General features: G+C 48.7%; 2 protein-coding genes and 2 long non-coding RNA genes across 6 annotated transcripts; 2 read left to right on the top strand and 2 right to left on the bottom strand.

Annotated features, from left to right (window-relative positions):
- Positions 1-12,275: 12,275 nt before the first annotated feature.
- LOC123054528 (uncharacterized) lies at positions 12,276-13,692 on the bottom strand. Its single transcript, XR_006426223.1, has 3 exons — positions 12,815-13,692; positions 12,644-12,736; positions 12,276-12,564 (listed from the first exon to the last, which is right to left on the bottom strand). It is a non-coding gene; the product is annotated as an uncharacterized lncRNA (long non-coding RNA).
- A 594-nt stretch (positions 13,693-14,286) lies between these two features.
- On the bottom strand, positions 14,287-17,716 carry LOC123054527 (uncharacterized). Of its 3 annotated transcripts, none has more exons than XR_006426221.1 (4): positions 17,546-17,716; positions 16,744-17,447; positions 15,092-16,483; positions 14,287-15,003 (listed from the first exon to the last, which is right to left on the bottom strand). It is a non-coding gene; the product is annotated as an uncharacterized lncRNA (long non-coding RNA). The 3 variants fall into 3 exon arrangements; XR_006426220.1 differs by having other exon boundaries at positions 16,816-17,447; positions 17,546-17,714; XR_006426222.1 differs by having other exon boundaries at positions 16,816-17,447; positions 17,536-17,712.
- Positions 17,717-17,932: 216 nt separating this feature from the next.
- Positions 17,933-20,442, top strand: LOC123054526 (uncharacterized protein PB18E9.04c). Its single transcript, XM_044478310.1, has 7 exons — positions 17,933-18,202; positions 18,324-18,416; positions 18,503-18,604; positions 18,685-18,876; positions 19,022-19,201; positions 19,286-19,334; positions 20,310-20,442. Exons 1-7 carry the CDS (start codon positions 18,055-18,057, stop codon positions 20,311-20,313), a joined length of 768 nt encoding a protein of 255 aa, XP_044334245.1. The 5' UTR covers positions 17,933-18,054; the 3' UTR covers positions 20,314-20,442.
- LOC123054525 (uncharacterized) lies at positions 20,396-21,794 on the top strand. The gene is made up of 2 exons (XM_044478309.1): positions 20,396-21,050; positions 21,229-21,794. Exons 1-2 carry the CDS (start codon positions 20,396-20,398, stop codon positions 21,612-21,614), a joined length of 1,041 nt encoding a protein of 346 aa, XP_044334244.1. The 3' UTR covers positions 21,615-21,794.
- The last annotated feature ends 2,507 nt before the right edge of the window (positions 21,795-24,301 follow it).

Genomic DNA, 24,301 nt, shown 5'->3' with positions numbered 1-24,301 from the left:
AGGTACCAATCTCGCCTGCCGCCGATTTATGACGCTAGAAATCTTTTTAGCACCCCAGGAGCAGGGACCAGTAATCTGCCGGTGGTAAACCGGGCGGAGGCACCTGGAGCAGGGGCGCCGGTTCAGCCACGTTTGATGGATCCGCCTCGTCAGAACAACATTGTAACACCGCATGTCCCCACGCCACCGGGTCATTACTCTAACCCGATGGACAACATTGTCGCTGCCGCTTCACGGCTGGCGGCCATCCCGATCGAAGGCGATTCTCCGACGGCGGTCGAGACGCGTCGGGTTAAGGAGCTTCTTCAGACAGCCTTGGTTCAACAGGAGGCTTATTCATATAGTCGCGATCGGATTCATTCCACTCCCCGTCCAAGCCGGAGTTACAGCAGGCGTATGGATGAACCGGCAGTGTCAAGCAATGCGCGGAACCGTGATCCGCCCCGTGGCAATAACCCGACGGGTGGTGCTGGTGATGCTCAGGAGGTGGTGGACCGGGCTCGGGCACGCACAGAAGCCGAGTTAGCGGCGCAACATGAAGCCCGTCAGCTTACTCCGGTTCGTCCAACCACATCGGTGGAACCAGGGGTTACCTCTAGTTCTTTGGGAGTGCCGTGTCTCGTCCCGGCGTTGCGCAATGTGCGCCTGCCCAAGGATTTCAAGGCCCGCGCAAGGTGCCGAATTACACCGCCGATTTATCCCCTGAAACATGGGTCGAAAGCTATGAGATGGCCATGGAGATGCTGGATGTGGATGATGCGGCATGTGCGAAATACTTCACCATGATGCTAGAAGGGACGTCCCGCACTTGGCTAAAGAGCTTACCGGCTAATTCTATCAGGTCATGGGCCGAGTTGAGAGCCCGGTTTATTCAGAATTTCAAGGATACATGCAAGCAGCCGATGTCAATTGTGGACTTAGCTGCCTATGTCCAGGAGGAAGGAGAGTCAACAACCCATTGGGTGCGCCGGGTTTCGGAGATTTTGCATTCATCGGACCGCATCAACGCTGACACCGCAGTTTTAACATTGAAGGGCAATTGCCGGTTTGAACCCCTGAAGTTGAAGTTGGGACGGCTCAAACGTCATTGTAATGACATGGGAACCCTCATGGCTGGACTGGTGAAGTATGCCGACTCTGATAGTACCAAGGATCCCGAGTCTGACGATGATAAGACAGGGAAGGGAAAAAAGAGCGGCAACGCCAAGGGGCAGCACCACAACCCCGCGGGTCATGAAAACGGCGGCAAGCGTAAGGCGGACCACGGTTTAGACTTTGTGGCTAATACTAATACACATGACAAGGGCCAGCGGCGTAAGGGTAAACCGCCCCGGCGCAGTGGAGGGCCAAGTCCTAATCCGGACTGTTGTCTTATCTGTTGAACCTGCCCTGTCCAAAGCATGGGACGAAGGAGATCCCGTCCACGCACCTCTGGAAAGATTGTTACATCATGCAAGAGTTCAAAAATTCCGATTCTTTCTGGTATGATCATGGACCAGGAGGCGGTTCGGGCCCCGGGTCTCATGGGCCGGGTTATGGTGGAGGAAATTCCGGTTCAGGCTTCCACGACAATCAGGGTGGACATAACAATCAAAGTAATCAGGGTAACCAAGGTGGCTATAATCATCAGGGCAATCAACAGCAGCAGCAGCAGTCGAGTTACCAGAGCAACCCAAAGCAGTTGAATAGCGGACAGTATCATGTCTTCACCACTAGCTTGGACAAGCGCGATCAGAAGCTTCATAAAAGGGCGGTGAATGCCGTTGAACCGGCGGTGCCCCGTTATTTGTGCTGGTCCGAGCAACCGATTGTGTGGAGTAGAGAAGATCATCCACCCCGGGTTGACAATCCGGGTCATCTGGCTCTGGTGGTGGCACCTCAGGTGGGAGGTTATAAGTTCACTAAGGTACTCATGGATGGAGGGAGTAGTATCAATATCCTTTATTATGAAACTTTCCGTCGCATGGGGTTAACAGATAAAAATCTTAAACCGTCCAATACGGTGTTCCATGGTGTGGTGCCTGGTAAGTCGGCATATCCTGTTGGTAAGATAGCTCTGGAGGTGGCTTTTGGAGATGAGCATGACTCGAGATCAGAAACCTTGACCTTTGAAGTGGTGAAAATCAGAAGCCCATATCATGCCCTATTTGGACGGCCAGCTTATGCTAAGTTTATGGCACGACCTTGTTATGTCTATCTGCAGCTCAAGATGCCGGGTCACAAGGGAACTATAACCGTGCATGGGAGCGGCAAGATTGCTCTGGAGTGTGAAGAAGGTGATGCGGCTTATGCTGAGTCGGTTTGTGCGACAGAAGAGTTGAAGTTTTACAAGGACAATGTTGATCCAGTAGATATGACTTCGTTGAAGAAACCAACTACAAAGCATGATCCGGCTCTGAAGTTTAAATCGGATGATGAGACTAAGCTTGTTGACTTCATGCCTGGCGATTCGTCCAACCAGTTTAGCATCAGCGCTAACTTGGATCCGAAATAGGAAAGCGCGCTCATCGAGTTCATCCGTGAGAATCGGGACATCTTTGCATGGAAGCCTTCTGACATGCCAGGTGTACCGAGAGAACTCGCTGAGCACACTCTCAATGTTGATCCCAAGTATAAACCGGTCAAGCAGTTTCTCCGCCGGTTCAATGAAGAAAGACGCAAAGCTATTGGAGAAGAGGTAACCAGGCTCTTGGCGGCTGGGTTTATCGTTGAAGTATTCCATCTTGAGTGGTTGGCTAATCTGGTGCTGGTCCTTAAAAAGAACGACACTTGGCGTATGTGTGTGGACTACACAGACCTTAACAAAGCTTGTCCAGCAGATCCTTTTGCCCTCCCTCGTATTGATCAAATTATTGATGCTACGGCGGGTTGCGAGCGTTTGAGCTTTTTGGATGCATATTCTGGTTATCATCAGATCAAAATGCCAGTTAAGGACCAGGAGAAGACAACCTTCATAACTCCCTTTGGAGCCTTCTGCTATGTGTCCATGCCCTTTGGGCTCAAGAGTGCCCAGGCGACTTATCAACGGTGTGTGCAGAATTGTCTTCATAAACAGATCGGCCGCAATGTTCACGCCTATGTGGATGATATTGTGGTGAAATCAAGGAAGAAGGAGACATTGATTGATGACTTGAAGGAAACCTTCGATAACCTGCGGGTTTACAAAATGATGCTTAATCCGGCCAAGTGCGTCTTTGGTGTACCTGCAGGCAAGCTCTTGGGTTTTTTGGTGTCTAACCAGGGTATTGAAGCTAATCCGGAAAAGATTAAGGCCATCACCTCCTTGTCCAAACCAAAGTGTATCAATGATGTTCAACGCCTGGCAGGACGGATTGCCGCGTTGAGCCGGTTTATCAGTCGCCTTGGCGAGAAGGCCATCCCTTTGTATCAGATGCTGAAGAAAACGGATAACTTCGTCTCGAGTGACACCGCTAATGAAGCATTTGAGGACTTAAAGCGGCAGCTGGCTAATCCGCCGGTTCTCGCTGCTCCGGTTGACAAAGAGCCATTGTTGCTATATGTGGCAGCTAACGCCCGGGCTGTTAGTGTGGCTATTGTGGTGGAGCGCAAAGAGGCCGGAAAGGAATATCCGGTTCAACGGCCGGTCTACTATATTAGTGAGGTACTTATTGAGTCCAAGCAGAGGTACCCGCATTGGCAAAAAATGGTGTACATGGTTTTTATGGCAAGCCGGAAGCTTAAGCAGTATTTCCAAGGTCATCCCATCACGGTGGTCAGCTCTGCTCCGTTGGGAGATATAATCCAGAACAGGGAAGCAACTGGCCGGATTGCTAAGTGGGCTATAGAGCTCGGGCCTCACGGGTTGAAATATATACCCCAAACGGCGATCAAATCTCAGGCACTTGTGGATTTCATCAATGATTGGACAGAATTACAAGCGCCAGAGGAGAAGCCGGATCATACTTATTGGTCTATTCATTTTGATGGGTCCAGGCAATTGGAGGGCTCGGGGGCTGGAGTCGTATTAACTTCCCACGAGGTGATAAGTTTTGTTATGTTCTCCGTTTAATGTTCCCTTGCACTAACAATGCAGCTGAATATGAGGCTTTACTCCATGGTCTTCGGATGGCTAAGGAGACGAACCTAAGCCGAGTTAAGTGCTTAGGTGACTCGGATCTGGTGGCTCAACAAGTGTCCGGCACTTGGGATTCCAAGGACCCACTAATGACAGCATATCGTCATGAGGTGGATATTGTTGCAGGTCACTTTAAAGGTTATCAGGTGGATCATGTGGACCGGCGGAAGAATGAAGCGGCGGACGCTTTAAGCCGCCTGGGTTCCAACGTAAACCGGTTCCACCTAATGTCTTCCTGGATGTTTTGCATAATCCGTCCGTCAAGCTCCCTGGTGAAGAGGATTTGGTTGTTCCTGATCCGGAGGCTCAATTGGTGGCGGCTCTTCATGTTATCCCGGATTGGACGGTTCCATATCTAGCGTATATGAACCGGGGCGAGTTACCAGAGGATGAAACTTTGGCCAGGTAGATAATCCGGCGGTCCAAGTCCATGACTATTATCAATGGAGAGTTACATCATTGCAGTGTGACAGGGGCGTTTCAACGCTGTGTGTCTCCTGAGGAAGGCCGTGAAATTTTGCGTGAGATCCACAAAGGAGATTGTGGTCACCACGCCGGTTCAAAATCTTTGGTGGCCAAGGCGTTTCGTCGCGGTTTCTATTGGTTGACAGCTCATGCTGATGCCGAGGACTTGGTCAAAAGATGTGATGGCTGTCAGAAATTCTCAAGGCGCGCTCATGTACCGGCTCAAGAATTGAGGATGATTCCAATCACCTGGCCGTTTGCAACTTGGGGCCTGGATATGGTTGGGCCTTTCAAGAGATCCAAGGACAAGAAGACCCACCTTTTGGTGGCGGTTGATAAGTTCACGAAGTGGGTGGAGGCAGAGCCAGTTAGTAAGTGTGATGCAGCTACGGCGGTTCAATTCATCAAAAAGGTGATCTTCCGGTTTGGCTTTCCACACAGCATTATAACAGACAATGGTACCAATCTGTCAAAGGGTGCCATGAAGGAGTTCTATCAACGTGAGCACATCCGGCTTGACGTGTCATCAGTGGCTCGCCCCCAGTCCAATGGTCAAGCAGAGAGGGCCAATCAAGAGAACTTGAGAGGCATCAAACCCCGGCTTATGGTTCCTTTGCAACGGACGCCGGGTTGTTGGGTTGAGGAGTTACCTTCTGTGTTATGGAGCATCAAACCACACCCAACAGATCGACAGGATACACACCGTTCTTCATGGTTTATGGAGCGGAAGCGGTTCTTCCTAGTGACATCCGTCATGACTCACCTCGTGTAGCGGCATATGTTGAAGCTGACAACGAGAAGGCATGGCAGGAATCTCTTGACCTGTTAGATGAGGAGCGTGACATGGCGGCAGCCCGTTCGGCAATTTATCAGCAAGATCTGCGTCGTTATCATAGCCGCCGGGTTAGAACCAGAACCTTTCAAGAAGGCGATTTGGTGCTTCGACTCATCCAGGATCAGACGGACATGCACAAGCTATCCCCCCTTGGGAAGGACCCTTTGTGGTCAGCAAGAATCTACACAACGGGTCATACTATCTAATCGATGTTCGAGAGCGCAAAGACTCACGTAAATCGGAGGAGGAGACCAACCGGCCGTGGAATATTGCTCATCTTTGGCCTTACTATAATTGAGCCATAGGCTCTGCTTATGTACATATTATGACAATGTGTATATTATGATCAATATAATAAACCGGAACCTCAGCTAAAGCGGGGTATCTATTGATTTTCTTACATCATGTGTGGTTACATGGAGCTTCTGTTTATAAAGCGGTGTCCGGTTTACCCCTTGATTCAGCTTCTCAAAGCTTTATGTTACATCACTTGGGGGCTTGGTCGTATCCGAACCATAACTACACCTCTTGATCGACGCAATGCCACAACATCACTTGGGGGCTTGGTCGTATCCGAACCATAGCTACACCTCTTGATCGACGCAATGCCACAACATCACTTGGGGGCTTGGTCGTATCCGAACCATATTTACACCTCTTGATCGGTGCAATGCCATAGCATCACTTGGGGGCTTGGTCGTATCCGAACCACAGTCACATCTCTTGATCGGCTCAAAGCCACATCAATCCGGGGCCAAAGAGAGTGTTGTAAAACAACAGCTCAAACATAGGCACCCACTGAGCACAGCTCACAATGTTGCTTGGGGATTCTTTGTTGTCGAAATGAACTAAGAATCTACACTTGTAACAGGCTATCAAGCCATGGCTTGGAAGCCTGGTGTATACACCTAAAACCCCAGGTTAACCTGCCTATTTAAGTAAGTCACTCCGCCCAGGTAAACCTGGTATGACCCTTCGAACTTTGACAAGTTACTCTAAAATGAAGACCCTGAACTTGTCAAGTTAAAACGATGATTGGTTAAGGATTGAGGACCATCTTAAAAGGCTTTGCAAAAATGGTTTAACTCAGTGGCCTGGCAGCCCATGAAAAGCCTCGAATTTGGGGCCTGGCAGCCCGTGAAAAGCCTCGACTACAACGGTTTTATTTGCCGTTTGCTAAGTTTTTCTTTCTTTTGATAAGATTTGTGATGTTTTCAAACCGGTGTTTATCAACCCGGTTAGGCTGTCAACTACAAGTTGTCAGTACATGATCAAGTTATAATCCGGAGACTATCAGCCCGGTCTGGTTTTGACTCAAAGTCACCAGTATAGAATAAACCGGTGTTTATCATAACCCGGAACAGTTTTATTGTCAACCAATATCATATAACAGGAGTTACTTATACTCCAGATTAGGGTTATGACCCTCACTACAAAGTTGGTCAGCCAACATTATGCCTAAAGGTCACAGGTATCATATATTTCCATATTTGGTTATCTTTACAACCTTGGTTATAAACCTTGGTCATATATATGTATTTGGGTATCATGACCCGCCCGGTGGTAAACCGCCAGGGCGCTTTAAGCTTCTTATCTGCAGGAACAGCTTGAATAAATGGCTATGGATTATGAACATCATATCTTAAGCATGTCGGATTAAGCAAGCATCAGTCGCAGATAAATATGCACGAAGGCATAACAGACCAAGTGTTTTAACTAGCCTATTACAAGGTGTTTCAGTGCCCAAAAGGATAATGGTTTTCTCAAATACGTGTTGCAGCATGTAGAAGGCTAAACCGGCCTCCGGATTATGATTGATCACCAGCTTGCCCTGACGGCTGCGGATCATCTTGCACCGGTTCATCCTCTTCGTCTCTACCCAGCGGCTGGAAGTCAATAGTTGTCCAGTCGATTCCAGTTAACGCTTGGAACACAGCTTCGTCGCTTATAAGGGTGGACGGTTCAATATCAGGGGCATAAGTGTGCTTACGGATTGGAGGATCAGATTTTGCGCTTCCGGAATTGGTGCAGCAACCCGTCTGTTCTTGTCATCATAACTTGCCTGATAGTATGAGAGATCAGCTTCTTCAGCCAATTGACAAGCTAGTGGACGTACTTCCCGGTTTATGGCGCGGAGATCCTCCTGGCCAAATTCTGATCCGTCTTCTTTTAAGCTTGGGAAGCCTTTAGCCACGTCCACCGGATCAAGATCAGGCACCCACGCCTTTGCCCGAGTTAGAGCGGTCAGAGCTCCGGCCCTTGCCGCAGCTTTCTTTAGTTCTTCAACCTGGGCAAGCAGCATGGATAGCCTTTCTAAGGTGTCCTTGATCAATGTTGGAGGAGGTTTATTGTGTGAAGCGGTGCAGATGATCCGCTGCGCACCGGTATACAGCTGCTCTATCAGAGTATAGGCCGCTTTCAATTTCTTCTGTACGTCAGAGCCCAAATGGCTAATACGAGTTCCTGCATCATTATAAACGTCAGTAAACCAGCAACACATGGGAAGATATGTTAAAAGTATAAAGCAAGGATGCTTACCAAACACAGCAGCGATCATAGCATGTACTTGCCGCTTTACACCAGTCAACTCGTCTACCACCGGTTTGAGAGCTACTTCGGCGTCTTCAGCTCTTTTCTGCAAAGAGGATTTCTCTGTGTTCCAATCCGCCCGCTCCTTGTTGAAGCCCTTTTTTCAGTTTCTCCATAGCGCCTAGAGCGCTCGTCAATTCTTCCTTCGCTTTGGAGGTTTCAGCTTGCTGGGATTTGAGGTTCTCTTGCAGATCAGCGGTTTGGCTTTCCTTCTTGCTCAGTTCAGCCTACAAAGAGACAGATATATAATGAGTTGACAGTACATATTTGAAGTACCAAGCACATAAACCCTTAGTACTTGGGGGCTATGCATATTTGCTCTTTATCAGAAATTTTTACAAGTCCCAAGCACAATACAAGTATTAAGCTTGGCACTTAGGGGCTAATGTGTATTTGCTCATAAAATGCTGATATGGGAATTCTTCTACAAAGTCCCGGTTCATCTTTATAAAGTTAAACCGACCCTTGGGGGATACATCAGTGAAGTTAAGATGCATTGTTGCAAACAGGAAATTGTTACTAAGTCCCGGTTTAAATTGGTATCTTAAACCGTCACTTGGGGGCTACTGAAGTTGATAAGCTGCAATTAAATATAAGAGAGAAACACTTATGAAGTTACCTCATATCGCTCCTTCATCATATTTACCAAACCGGCTTCATAGTCACTGCTGGTGTACAGACGGTTCAGAAAGCCAGAGTGAAGGTCTTGAACATTCAGATGGGCATAATTTGACAAATCGGCGTTCCATTTGCCTTTGCCAATTGCAGAGAGCTCATCTTTGGCAGTATGCTTTGACAAAGCGACAGGATTGCCCGGAGCGGTATGGCCAATGCCAGTAATCATAATGTCATCATCTTTGTCATCAGCAGCCGTTACTGGGGTTGGCGGTTTGTCAGTATTTTTAACTGGACTTGCCGGTTTATTGTCAGTTCGGACAGGGCTGGTTGGCTGGTCAGCATGGCTTGTGGTGTCAACTTCTGCCTGCTCAGCAACGAAGTCATGATCTTGAGGCGGTGGGTCATTCAGTATGGCATCAATGTTGGTCTCTTCAGGATCTGGAGTTTTCTCCGGTTCAACAGCCACGTCTTCATCAGCCGGTTTATTCAACCGAGCTTTCTTGCTGGGTCTGGGCTTGGCGCTGAGAAAAATAAACATGAGGATCAGTACAGTATATCAAAATAGCAACATCAAGGATAACAACAAGTGTATAGCTCACCCAAGAACCGTTTTGAGGGGTGGAAGTTTTGTGGCCGACGATTCGCCAGAAGATGAGTGAGAAGTACCCTGATAATTTGAATCAGACGGGTTAAGAGGCTGGCGGAAACAACCTGCTTTGGGGCATGAAGTATCAATGGGATAAGAGACCTCTGATCGGCGTTTCCGAACCGGACTGTTCGGTAAACCGGCGGAGGTAACTACCTGGCCGCTGTGCCGGGTTGTGCGGCGAGCCTCGTGCTGCTGCGTCTTCAAAAGAAAGTTTGGGTCCAAGTAAGCAAGGGGGTGAGAAAATTTTACTTTCCGGTTTGCTTGACGGATTTTTGATGTTGGCAGAGGATCTGAATCGGAGGAAAGAATGGTTACCTCTACGTCATCAGCATGACTGCCTTCAGCGTCGTCCTGATAATAATCATTGTCAATGAGATGTACGAAAAATGAACCAAGAGAGTCAAGTTCTACCTCTGATTCCGGATTACCCACATCGTCATCAGCTGGTAGCTCGGAGGATGCAGTGGTCCTTTTCTTGGCAGGTTTTTTGATAACCTTGGTCTTTGGACGAACTGGCTTGACCGGTTTATCTTGCGGCTTGACCGGTTTGTCTTGTGGTGGTTTCTTGTTCCAGAATGGATCATCACCCTGTCAGAAAAAAATCACACTTTCAGAGAATATTTGGACAAAAGCAACTTCAGATAAAAAGATTATATGATTCTTACAGCTGGCGGTTTGTTGAAAGCGCAGAAAGGGAGTAGTCCGGTTTGGGCACAGACAGCCTCCGGTTCGTTCAGCATTTTCTTTACAGCCTCAGTGACTTCTGCATCTGTAAGCTGAATGTCAATGTGCCGCTGAGCATCCTTCAAACTCCCCGTATACTCACACATCAAACCGGAGCGCCGGCTTAAGGGCAGAATACTCCAGCTTATCCAGCAACGAGCAAGATCAACTCCTGTCAAACCGTTCGCCATGAAGGCTCTAAGCTTTGATAATTGGGGAGCATAGTTGGCCCTTTCTTTTGCCGTCAACCTCTGAGGAAAAGGATGTGTGTTGCTAAGGCGTTCAGGGCGGTAACCCGGCAGGGGGTTTTCATCAGGTGGAGATGTATCCATGCAATAAAACCAAGTCTGGTTCCACTCTTTGGGGTGACTGTGGAGTTTGGGATGAGGGAAGGTGACTTCCTTCCTTTTCTGAACCGCCATTCCGCCCAGTTCCGTATTGGGTCCATCCGAGAACTCTGTGCGACGGTTTAAGTGAAAGAAATCCCTAAACAGTTCGACTGTAGGTTCCTCTTGCAGATAAACCTCACAGAAGACTTGGAAGTGGCAGATGTTGGTCACGGAATTGGGACCGATGTCTTGAGGGCGCAGCTGAAAATTGGCTAGTACATCTCGGAAATTTTTTGAACCAGGAGGGCTAAAACCTCGTCCGAGATGATCAGCAAACACGACTACCTCTCCGTCCTTGGGTGTAGGAGGACTTTCCGGGCCAGGGACCCTCCAGTGGATGACATCTTTTTTGGCTAAAGCGCCCGTTTTAACAAGATTGTTTAACTGCTCTTCGGTTACTCGAGAGGGAGCCCAATTGCATTCATAGACTTGCTTGGCCATGGCAATGGAAATCTGAAACATGATTATTGCCGGTTTAAGATTTACAGTGGACAACTATACAGCAGTATAAGGATACAAGCATATTGATAAACCAGATTTGGTTATTCGTAAACCGGAGTCTGACAATGGAAACAGTATAATGATGAATGCATTGGCGGTTCAACAGGGGACTAATGGTATCTACTGGGTTATCATTTTATCTGTGAAGTTAAACCGCCTAATTTGGCATTAAAGGTATAACTATAAAGATGTATAAGTGAAGGGAAAAACAAGTTTCACAGTTTGGCATGAGAATTTCAGATCTGTCGTGCATTGGATAATCAAAATATACTCTGGTCTAATATCAAGCGCTCAAAAAGTTCAGTGAGTTCAGATGAGTTGGATATCAAGCAAGTGCCTTAACAAGAAGAAAGGAGTCTAAACTACAAAAGGCGCTGAAAATAGTCAGATCTAACCGGCCATTGATGCTACCGAAGGAAGAACAGCTTCAAGCTATGAAGAACACCGAACCCTAATGGCGGATCTAGGGCGAGAAGAAGAGAGACTTACTGGTGCAGGAGGAAGCAGCGGAGGATCACCGCTTTTCTCTGATACGATCAGGTTGATGCAGCGGCCTTTGTCGAAGCAGAGGCGAAGGACGACGGCGGCGGCAGAGCTGGAGGGTCGGTCGGCGCGAGGAAGACGACGACGCGAAGAGGCACAAGGGGGAAAATGGAAAGACCCCCTGGCCCTATTTATAAGGGCAGAAAGATAAGCGTCAGGCACGAAAATCGAGGAGCCTAAATTTTGGATATGAGGCGGAGTTGTCGCCTCGATTGTCGGAGGCTCACTAATGAAGGTGGATTATACACAGTTTTAAATAACAGGTGACATCACGGCGGTTTACCATGGTCCTAGAAGATGATGTCACGGCGGTTCACAAGATCATGTGAAGATGTTGAAGAAGAAATTTTCTTAAGTATTGAGGATTGACATGAACCAGTTCAAATCAATATCAATCTGGGGCCTAATGTTGGGGATATTACCACTGGGTGTAAACCGGCCAGGAGAGGCCGGGTTAACCCCATAAGTAGTTCATGTGTATCTGAAGTTCATGAAGACAGACGGTGACGCTTTATGAAGGCCTAGGGCCCAAAGCCGGTTTAAGGCCTGTAGACATAAATCGGCATTAATATGTAAACTTGTGTTGTAAGATAGAAGTAGCAGAGACCGAGCCGGACACGATTATGAACCGGCCTCGGGATTCTGTAAACCGATGGGCGTCAACCCATGTATATAAGGGGACGACCCGGCGGCGGTTCAAGGACAACAGACAACAACTCGAGACTCAGGCAAAGTGTATTCGCTCCCTGGTCATCGAAACCCCAGCAATTCCATCACAACTAGACGTAGGCTTTTACCTTCATCGTAAGGGGCCGAACTAGTATAAAACTCTCTTGCGTCCCTTATCCGCTTTAACCCCTTTAAGTTAACCCGTAGCGATGGCTCCACGACTAAATCCTTTCTCTAGAACATCTGCCGTGACAAAACCACGACATCTCTCAAGGATTACATGCAAGGGAAGCAGTCATGTCGCTGGGTGGAGTGTGGATACAGAACAGAGGGGGAGATGGTTAAGGAGACATGGGTTCAGAGCTACCTCAGGCTGTGAGAGCAATTCTCCTATTTTTGGAGCGTTTATTGAATACGAAGCTGAATTTATTCTGTGTTTCAGACCATTCATATCACCCTTTAGATTTCCACAACATGACCCTTCTTTCTGAAATCTCAAAAAAAAAAAACAAGTGTCAAACATAAGCGATTGTAACTAAAAGAGTTTTCACGTGATTGTACATTACCAATGTTGACGTTTGAATATCCAAACAGTATATATTCTGTGTTCCAGACCATTTATATCGCCCTGTAGATTTCCAATAACATGGCCCTTCTTTCTGAAATCTCAAAAAAAAAAATCAGGTGTGAAATAAGCGATTGTAAGCAAAGGAGTTTTCACGTTTATTGTACATTACCAATGCTGACATTGGAATATCCAAACACCATATACTACTCAAGAACTTGTTTTCTGTTTCCTTATCCAAGCATAGCAATCCACAAGTCCAAAATAAGCATAACAGCGCAGTTTTGACGGTAACAGATGCCCAATTATTGGGATGCATTGGCACCTGTGGAAGGAACGAAACTGCAGAATCTTCGACGGCGTCTCAATGAACCCGGCTGCTGTTCTTGACATGATCATCGAGGAGGTGCACACCTGGAGACAAGCGGATTGCTTCACCTCGGCTCTAGTGATCTAGTGGGTTGATGTTGTGTGTGGTGTTAGCGTTCCTCAGGGGCTTGGTGTGTTCATGGTGCTGGGTTGTTCTATGCTGTAACATCGCCCCAGGGGCATCCTGGTGACCGGTGCCACTTTGTAACTGCTCTCTCTATCTTAATAAAGATCGGCCTACGGCCCTTCAAAAGCCTCAAGCGGACATGCTTTTTTCGCAAAATCATTCGGCTTGTACTATGCTCGTTTCTTATTGACAGTGAAATGAAAGCCCATGTGTTCTCAATATTCACCTGACCTGCTCCCTGCCTCCCTGGCACAAGTGGCATCAATATAGGCCACTATCCTCGCATATTTGGCCACTGAAAGTCATGTAGGAAAGATGTGGGTACTCAGTTTCTCCAGGGTCATTATGCTATGAGTTAATATGATTAGGGGTGTCCAGTCGTAACCATGGCGGCAATTCACTATTGCAGAGCATGAAAAGGTTCACATGATTTATTCTTCCAGGAAATTTCAGGGCTGATTTGCACAAGAGAGCATATTAGAAAGAGAATATAGGATGCGAGCAAAGTAGACACCTCAACCGAAATATTTATAGCAATCTATTCTCATGTACCTTTGCAGATGGTGCATGGAGGATCAGGTCGTTTTGGTATCTCTCCTAACATTCGACTGTATCATGGTTACAACTACGATATCCGAATACCTGGCAATAAACATCTAAAAAAACATCTTATATTAAGTTACGGAGGGAGTATTATTTATCAGCATGCCAGGTCACATACAGATTTAGCTAGTTGATTAAAAGAGAAACCAAGTACACTAAAAAAGCCCTCTTTCACTACCACTGAACACGGCTGCCACCTTCCAGTTTCATGACTGGTGTAGGTCTAGATCAGAGATTGATGAATAAAGGGTGCCACAGCTAAATCAGACATCGTTAGCCTTTTGGTGTAGGGCATTTATAACAACCTAAAATATGTAAATCACACGAAAATCCTAAACATAGACTGATTAAGTAAGCCTAAATTGTCTAAACTGAATGTTGTTCGGTTGTATAGCAGAAAATAAAATTTGATTGCTGGATTAACTACCTATAGTAATCTCCAAGAAAATGATTGTAAAGTTTGAAGGGTGCCAAGGTGTTGACTAATAAATGAAAATCTACAACGGTGCAAGCTGGTCAAGCTTGAGCTTAAGTTTACAGATGTGAAGAGGTTTGAATCTTTGGAATTACGTACTTCGCATATCTGTTTTATAAAGAACAATGGCTGTCACAATCTTACTTCTCTTCCACTCGGTAAGGTAAAGATAAGATGGCTCCTTCTCCCATTCTTTTTCTCTTCTGCTCGATATGGGGAAAAGGTCAATGCCACTGATGTTGGACACTAAACAGATCGCCGCAAACTAACTGCCATTCAGTTCAACAAGCAGAAACATCTATATGCTCACGCTGCCGTTTGCTGCTTGGGTGTGTTCATCTCATCTCGTGTGTACGCTTGTCTGACACTGGCAATAAAGCGTTGTGTGCACCGGAGTGATTGAAGATGAAATCCTTTCCTGAAAATTCCTGCTCAAACCCACCTAGATAGTTGTCAAACTGACAAACATGTCCAGCCCTACCGTCTGCTTTATCAGCCACAGCATCGCAGACTGGGTGCAGCGCAGCAACGTGGACCAAGTGAGTCAACTTGCGGTGAGACGCACAGCTGCAGCGGCAACTCTTTTGTAGCAGCAGCACTGACCAAGAGAGAAATGTGGCCTCGGCTGTTCTGGGCCTGGTTCGTCACATGTATAGCAGAGTTCTTAGATTTCACGAAAATGGTTTCACAACCTGCCAAGGGGCACCCTATTGTGCTCTCTCTTCTGCGATTTAGACGCTGAATTCTCGTCCAGCCTGCCGAGGGGCACCCTATTTGGTTCCCTATTCTGCATTTTAAAAGCCAAGATTAGTACACAAAATCATACATGCACTTAAACATATTTAGTATATAGATGGAGGCGATTTGGTGGTTACCTTCTGGTCATTCAGTGTCTCCTTGAGCTTCAGTCTAAGCCTCCTTAGGCTAAACGTATCCAATGGCTTCTTCTTCCTTGTACCAGGCACCGTTCCATAGGCTCAGGCTACCCAGTGCTTCAGATTGGTTAGCCTTGCTTCAATTCTCTTGCTCCACTGCCACAGGTTCAGTAACTTTCTTCGCAGCAGCAGCTTCAGGAACCGTTGTTGCCTCCACGGTGATGGAGTCCGTGGATAGGGACTTGGTGGCATCCTCAAACAAGCTTGGAAAACATGACCACTGACCACGGCAGTCTCCGGCATCGTCGAAAACCGGTGAGCAGGCGAAAGCATTCTCCTTGACTGCCCATTCGTCATCTGTTACTTTGGCTTGTGACAGGTTGTTGTCGACGGTGGCTGCTTCCTGAACATTCTCTTCCAATGTTTCTGGGCTCTTTGGCATCTCGTCAGCGGCGGCCACCACTTCCTCCTCTTAGACGGACACATCTGCGAAGTCATCTGTTGCTGTGGCTTGCGACAGGTTGTTGACGGTGACGACTTAACTCAGCACTCTCCTGAAACACCGCTGGTTCCTCAAACAAGCCTGCAAACAGCGGCGAGAAGTGATGTGATTACTGCAGTCTCTGACAGCGTCGACGGCCTGTGAGAGGTCGCCGGTGAAATCACTCTGCTTGTCAACCCCTTCGCCTTCTGTCACTGTGGCCTGCGACAGGTTCTCGACGGTGACCACTTCCTCAACAGTCTAATCCACCATGGCCGAGCTGTGTGACACCTCGGCGGCCACCACTTCGCCCTCTTCAATGGACACATCTGTGAGGTCACCGGTAAAACCACTCCGTCATCGGCGGCCACCACCACCTCCTCTTCAAAGGACACATCTGCGAAGGCACTCTCCTTGACTGCATCGGCTACTGTGGCTTGCGAGAGGTTCTCGAGGGTGACCACGTCCACATCCATCCTCTGTGAAACCTTGTCGGTGACCATCACTCCCTCCTCTTCAACAGGCTCTTCTGGGTTATGCTGCACCTCATCAACTTGCAGATTTTCCTTGTTCTCATTGGCCTTGGCTGCGCTCTGAAACAGAGCACCAAAGAATGACACTTCATTCTCCTCCACTGCAACAGACTCATCAACAAGCAGATCTTTCTTGCTCTCACTTGACTTGGTTGCGCTCTGAAACAGAGCACCAAAGAATGGCACTTCATTCTCCTCCTCTGCAACAGACTCATTAACAACAGATCTTTCTTGTTCTTACTTGACTTGGTTGCGCTCTGAAACAGAGCACCAAAGAATGGCACTTCATTCTCCTCCTCTGCAACAGACTCATCCATGCTATGCTGCACCTCATCAACAACCAGATGTTCCTTTTTCTCATTGGGTTTTGGCTGCGCCCTGAAACAGTAACCAGGGAATTAAGTGTCAGGAGATGGAGCAAAACAGAACCACAGGTACTACTGGCAGTAGCAGGGCAACATAATAGTGGCATATGACCTAGGAGCCAAGTACATGAACCCTAGGGTGCAGGGAGGATTAAAATTAGGAAATAATTAATGCCCTTGGGGATATAACCAGCACCATGGCCAATAGCAAGTCCAGGTGTATGGATTAAACTCTAAACAGAGGACATATAGACCAACAGGAGCAGGACCAACCCAAATCCATTAAGCCAAGCACTAGCAGACTAAGATCATATAACCGGTGCCTCCAGGAACCTAGAAGAGTACCATGTATCTACAGACAGGAATAGGATTTCGGTGTGGCCTGCAGCACCGCCTCGTCGATGGAGACCATTTTAGTCTCTTCACCGGAATGATGAACCTCCTCAGCTTCCTCCTCCTCATTGGCCTCACTGGATTTTGGCGTGGAGTTGAGCTGCAGTCTTGGTGATGTGCGCCACTTCCATCTCTTCACTGGACTGATGAATCTTGCCGGCTTCCTCAACGGGCACCATTTCTGTCCCTTCACTGGACCTGTGAATCTTGTCAGCTTCCTCAACGAGCACCACTTCTTCAGTCTCTTCACTGGACTGATGAATCTCCCCAACTTCCACGGGCAATGGCATCATTTCAGTCTCTTGAGTGGACTGGCTTCCTCAGCGGCCTCATCGACGGACGGACGGGGCATGATTTCTGTGTCTTGACCGAAACGATGAATCTCCTCGTCCAGTGGCCCCTCGGCGGAGGCAGTTTCAGCCAGGAAATGGCTTAACTTTCCTTCCTGGCCAACAACATTGCTCACACCGCTGGACTGGACATGGTCCTGCTGCTCTTCCAGTTCCACTGATGAAACAATCTTGTGCCACTGGCACTGCTCCTTCCACTAGTTGCGGGGCTTGTCTGTACATCCGTGGCTAACCCTGCAATTTCAGAGAGCCGGACACATAGATAATAATTTGGCTACAGAAAACGTGGGAGAAGAAGCATGGATTTCAAGTTGCTCTCCACCTGGTCTCACCTCGTGTCTTCCTGGCCCCACTCCTCAGCGAGCTTGTTCCGCCCCTCGTTCAGAGACCCCAGTTCCAAACTGGTTCCCTCACACCACACGCGGGGTAGGAGGCGGAGGCGGATGCCCCTCCGCCGCCGCCGCCGCCCGCACTCCTCCTCGCGCCGCCCGCTCCCCTCCCCTCCCCTCCGTCTCCGTGCCTAGGGCCTCCGCCACCCGCACTCCTCCTCGCGCCAGCCCCAGCCCGCTCCCCTCCCCTCCCCTCCCCTCCGTGCCTAGGGGCTAGGGCCGTAGGTAGTAGGCTAACCGCTAGGCCCCCAAAACTTTCCATACGGAGCGGAGACCGCGATGGGCCTGGGCCTGGGCCTCCTGTCGCCGAATCAAATAGAGAGTTCCTTCTTCCCTCCCTCGCCCCTCCCTGCTTTCTTCTTCTCCTCCCCGCAGCGAGAGGCAGAGCCCCTCGCCCCTCCAATTCCTCCCCCTCCCCCTCCGCCTGCAATTTCCTCCGCTTGCCTTCTCCCATGGCTTCTAAGCTTGACCTGTCGCCGACGGACGGGGCGCCGGAGGACAGCCCCCTCCCCGCATCATCCGACGACCGGGTCGCGATTGGGTCGACTTCCGGGCCTGGACGTTCGACGGCCGCAGACCACGGCGCGCTTCTACCTCCTGGTCCGTGGGATTCTGCACTTCTTCACGCTTTCTTGCTGTTTCTTCTTCTCTTCTTGATGTTTCTTCTTCTTCTTCGCTTCTTTCTCGTCAACCAATGGTTTCTTTGGTTCCCTTCTTGCAGCCGAGGGTTCTCTCCCCGACATCACTAAGGCGATCCGGGTTGGGGCGGCGATCATGAACGGCGAGGACGGGATCACCTCCGTGCACGACGCTGGTATGTCCCGGATAGGGATAGCTTCTTGGTTTTGCTCTTCTACTGCTACTTTGCTACTAAGAATGGCGTTTCTTCGATTCTTGCAGCAGGCGGTGGTTTCAGCGGCGGCCATCAGGCGGGGGCAGCGACGACGCGGCCTGGAGGCCTCACCACGAGGGCACCCGGGGACGACGCCCTGTCACTTGAAGGTGCAGTCTGCGATTCTTTTTCGATTCCGTTGGGTTCTTGAATTGAATCTTGTTGCCTGCAATTTCTTGGTTTCTTGCAGGCACGGAGGTGGCGCCGCCCTGGAAGCCGCAGCAAAGTCAGGCGAGCACCGCGTGCACGTCCTATCACCCTTCCCCTGCGAGCGATACTCTCCCCGTCCCCCATCCGCAGCTGGAGAAGAAGATGGCGACGGCGACAACCCTCGCCGGCAACTCAGCCCGCGCGCCCGTCGTCCCCAGCACTGGCGATCGAGGTAATCCAACAGAAACAAGCGCTCCATTGTCTAATTGGTTCTTGCATTGTGAATTTTTGACGCTGCTGTTCATTGGATTGTTTTTCAATTCGATGGGTTCTTGAACTGAATCTTAGTTGGCTGCACGATTCATGGTTTCTTGCAGCCACGGAGGTGGCGCCGCAGCAAAGTCAGGCGAGCACCAAGTGTACTTCCTATCACCCGTCCCCGGCGAGCCATACTGTCCCCGTCCCCCATCCCCAGCTGGAGAAGAAGATGGCGACGGCGGCAACCCTCGACGGCAACTCAGCGCGCGCGCCCGTCGTCCCCAGCACTGGCGATCGAGGTAAACCCAGCAGAAACAAGCGCTCCATTGTCTAATAGGCCCTATGGTTCTTGCATTGTGGGTTTGTGACGTTGCCATTGATAGATTCTTGCAGCATCAAGCAGCACGGAGAGGCAGGATGCAGTTTCGACAGGTTGGTCCCTTTCCTGTCTCAGTTCCTTTTCTGTTCTTAGTTTTGTGCGGATGTTCTATTTGCAATCAGGTAGTAATTGGGTTAGTCATTACTAGTATGTGGCAGAATGTTACATTCTTACGGACATGATCTTAGAACAATGGAGGTTATTTTTTTTAGAAAAGGAGAACAATGGAGGTTATGATTTCATCTAGTCGATTGGCGAAATTTTGTCGGTCCAGGAAGTTTTGTAGCTTCACCCATCTCAGTTGTTCTTATGTTCTGCTTTTGTGCAGATGTTGTGTTTGCAATTAGGTGTTAATTCGATTAATCCTTACTATTTGGTGGGGTTTAGGGTAGAACGTTGCATTCTGATGGATTTGATCTTACAACACTGGAGGTTTTGCAGCGTCATCTAGTTAATAGGCGAAAATTTGTAGGTTCAGTAGGTTCTGCAGCTTCATGGTCTGCATATTGCTTAGTAAATGTGTTTTGAATCTCAATAAATGCTGTTTAGTGTGCCATCAAATTTATAACGAGTCATTCAGAAGTGAACATCTTATAGGCAGCAAATGGGTTGATCATTCATTGGAAATGACTCAGGCCTCTAGGATTTTGATTCAATAAAGAATGTTACACTAACAAGCTATCGAGGTGATAGTTAAATAGTGAAAACAAGCACCATGCCAAGTATGATTATTCATGCAAGCTATGTTATTTAGGCCTATCTCTAATACAACCCCTAGGTAGAAAGGTAGGTCATAGGTACTGTAAGCACACTCACAGGTGATAGATCAAAAGAAAAAGAATCAGCATCTAGATGATGTGTAGCATACATATATAGGGGAGATTGGATTAATTTTGCTCCCAACCTATTCGCATGTTGAATGCACACTGTTGCACTGCTGTTATGAAGGAAGATGGTTGCGTGTGTTTTTCTGAGATTTTGAGTGCTTGGATTATGCTATGCAAACTCCGAACTTTGTTTTATTGCAGCTGAAGATCACAAAAGGCCCAAGCGCAAACGAAGCTCTGACAGAAAACCCTGGATCCGATGTCTGCCAGATGACGTGGTCGAGAAGATGCTAGTTCATCACACGATGCAGACTGATCTGAATAACATCATGGCATCATCCTTCTTCTTTTTGAGAGTGGCACTCTTGCCCTGTCCCTGCCATAATCTTGGAGGACGGCCTCGACTCGTCGCTACTTTGGTGCAGACTATGAGAGGCTTGCTTAAAGTCGCTGCTCCAGACGGGCCACGCTTAAGATGGCTGGAGCCCGCGGCCAACATGCTTAAGAAGTTCCTTCATCTCGTGTTCCACTCACGTGGATGGGTAAGAGCGGTCGACTGTCGAGCAGGGACAATTGCCGTTATCAGAGACACACAAGGAAGGGTTGTTGAGCTCCTCAGACCGTTCCAGGGTCAGAAGATTACCACACTACCTGAGGCTCCTTGCCACAATGCGGATGAACTACTCACTGGTGGGCTGGTTCCAGGGGAGGCTGGCGCATTCAAGTTCTTCCTTCTGTTCAGAGGCATAGGACAGATGGAGCAGCTGTCTCTGAAGACATTCAGTTCTGTTACAGGACTGTGGGAGGTGCAGCAGATGGGCTCCGCATTTATGCTATCCACAACATTGGCACCCAGGGCTGTGTTTGCATCAGGGAGGCATTATATCCTTGATCATCAGAATATGAAGCTATTAGTTGTGGACATCGAGAGCCATAGGACAGGTACACAATCTTGAAAAGCATCTTCTTTATACTGTCTTCTTTGGATCATAGTATTATGGTGTGAATCTGCAATTGTTTCAATTAATAATTATGTTTCCTCGACCATAGATGGTCAAAATTAGAGAGTCAACACAGAATGATGTCTCTTTCCTGATTCACTATTATCTTTGTGATACAGATACCATTGCGCTCCCTGCAAACCAGGTCCAGAACAAACTGTGCGATGATAACAATACACTTGCTGTCTCTAGAGGGGGGGAGCTCTACTGGGTTGTGCTGGATGGATTCTTCATCAAGTTCTTGGTGTTGAGTGGTTCCGAGTGGGTCCCAAGATGGAAGAGGATGATACCGGACCATGTCCCTAGCAACACTCGTCCAGTCCAGCTTGGTGGGCATGCTGCGAGCAGTGGGGTCGTTCTTATGAGGTGCTCCCGCCAGGTTTTCGCCATCGACGTCGAGGACGGCGGTCTGGTAAAGTTCAAGGACTGCCCGGATGATAGCGACACTTTTTTCTCATTCGAGGTGATTCGTCATGTCATTGCCGACCACGTGCGTCGGATGTAAAACTCTGCTTTTGGGCTCAACTTCAGTTACTGTGTTGTCACCTCTGAAGCAACACAATTTTGTAGGAGTAGTAGTATGTTGCTGATTCGCATGTAACTCTGCTCTCGCTGAAATTCAGCTACAGTGGTTCCAACGAATTGTGTATATTGCAGTATGTAGTGTACTTGCTTGCAATCTACTAGTGCCTGAATCGTAATAACTGTACTGTTGGAGCAGGTTTCTGGCCCTTGGTGCATTGCCCGCCTGATTCTCTTTCTGAGTTTAATCATCTGAAGACGCTGGTGACTGATGATTTGGTTCTGTCTGTGAATGCATGAGCTCCAGGACTGGAGCTGCAGTTGCACTCCTCTCAATGCCAAAACGGCACCTACCTGCACCTGGTGACGGCCTGAATGAGGCGCGGCGTGTTGGGCGGCTTACGGTGGCGAGCATGGTGGAGGCGGTGGTGACGGCCGAAGTCATTGACGGCGATGCGGATGAAGCTGAGGTTAGGAGGGATGCAGGCGAGGACCAGGTCGGCAAGAGATGTATGCTCAGTCCACGGAGGAGGAGCGCGAGCGCGGACGGACGGCGGCCGGAAACTGGCACGCGCAACGCGAGGATCACAGAACCTGCGTCTGCGTGGACCACCTGCTGGAGCGTCACCGTGGCCAGCTGACCACGGCCGGCAAGCCCGAGCCTGGAGCGGCTGGCGGCTGCGGTTGCTCTTCCTTGCCGTACGCGAGCTCCTTTGCCGGCGTACGCGTGACAGTAACCTTCGACCGCTCCTCTCTCTGTGTCCGGGGGCCGTCGGTGTCTGGCTGGCGGGCCCGTAGCCACCCCATCGAGCACCTGCTGCAGAGCGTGTGGGCGTGTGTGCGGCTGCTCGTGCTCCCGGACGGGCATGAGCAGGCATGCCTCGTTCGTGCCATCCGTGCTCATGCCGAAGAGGAAGCCGGCGTTGGCGCACACAAGGTGCTCGATAGAATGGCGCGCACACGGTGCTCGACAGAATGCACGCGAGCACATAATCACGTCAAAACTTGCTCCGACCTATGTTAATTTCATCATTATGTGAAACTCCTATATTCTGTTTGAATATGATTCAACTGCTATATCGAGCTGACAATGCGGCGTTATGCCAATACATGTGTCTCTACATAGCGGTGACGCACACATCCACACATCATGTCTACGCACCACACACTCTTCGTGCTCCTCGCCCGATGGCTCGCGTCTTGCACACCCTTCTCGCGCCCTCCCTCGCTGGTCGGCAGCGCCCTCCGCGAGTGCTCTCTCCCACTCACCTACCTAGATGCCCCGTGCCTCGATGCCTCGCCCGTCTAGGGCGTCATGTTCTACCCCGTTGGCACAAGCGGCGACGTTATCTCCAACCTCAGAGCACTATAGCAGAGTCGGCAAATCGACATACCTCCAAACTCGTTTTGGACCGTACTTAAAAATAAAATTGAAGGCTGACGAGCTTACGTGCAAACTCACAAACACACTCCGACCCCCCCCCCCCCCCCCTTCTCCCTCTCATTTCTCTCTTTTGTTTGCATCAACTCAAATTTTGTAAACTAAACTCCGGTCGGATCATCGTCAAACACATTGCCAACTAGATAGTTCATCTGTATATGGGGCTATTAGTCACTTATTAGCGATATTTTAGAGAAGGGGAAATGTCGACAGGAACTTCGTCTTACACAACTCTAGATGATGCATGACGAGCCCATCTAGAACCTGCCGGGGCAGTTGTGGCCTTGGAGTCGCGGGCGAAGGCGTGTGTGATGGCCTAGCGGGCATGGAAATGTGTGAGGGTGTGTGCCTTCCATGTCAGCCATGGGTCTTTCTCAGCGTCGAGGGAGATTTCACGAGAAGTGTGTGGTCCCAAATGATGCTCTCTCTCCCTCCCTCCATTTCCCATGATGCCACCATGGTGGCATCGTTTTCCGCCCGGCCCACGTTCTCATCAAATACCTGAGCTGAGGCCTGACGGGTTCTTGAGCTTCCCTACTAGTGGGGGTGCGGTTGTGGCATGACGTTGGCGTGTCGACGGACGACATCCCTTACGACCCAATTTGAACCACACTCCATAATTCATGGTGATTTTTTATCAAGTTGATGTTCAAATGATGTCTTGCTTGTCGTTAATGTGACCCTCTAAATACAAAAAAGAAAGGATGGCAACACATCGTTATGAAACACAGTCACCGATCTTGAGCAAGTCATGGTGACTAAACATTCTCGTTGTATGTCAGCCAGACATGTCACATACACACGCTGGCTCCAAAGAGCAAAGTGTAAACTGGGAAGCGTCTCACCCTCCAAGGAGGGCCCCATGGTGTATATATTGATCGACGGGGCTTATCACATATCTGCATACATTGTTCGGTTGCAACAGAACGAGGAGATAAAGATAGATTACATGGACATAATAAACTCCTAACTAATCAGTTGATCTATGACATGCTTACTACTCCTTCTGGAACCTTCTCGACATACTTCAACACCATCCTTTAATCATAATTTGGTTAAGTTGATATTATGCTTGAATTCTTCTAGTCCTCATTCAAGCAATGCGTTTGTAAAGCCATCTCCAACTTGATCTTTTGAATGCACAAATCTAATGTCTAGTTTGTTTGCAATTCTTTCTTTGAGAAAGTGAAAATCAATTTCTATGTATTTTGTTCTAGCATGAAAACAAT

This window comes from Triticum aestivum, chromosome 2D (assembly GCF_018294505.1).
Source record: "Triticum aestivum cultivar Chinese Spring chromosome 2D, IWGSC CS RefSeq v2.1, whole genome shotgun sequence".
NCBI classification, from domain to species: domain Eukaryota; kingdom Viridiplantae; phylum Streptophyta; class Magnoliopsida; order Poales; family Poaceae; genus Triticum; species Triticum aestivum.
The sequence above is the reverse complement of the archived record's forward strand: the minus strand, read 5'-3'. Positions and strand labels throughout refer to the sequence as shown.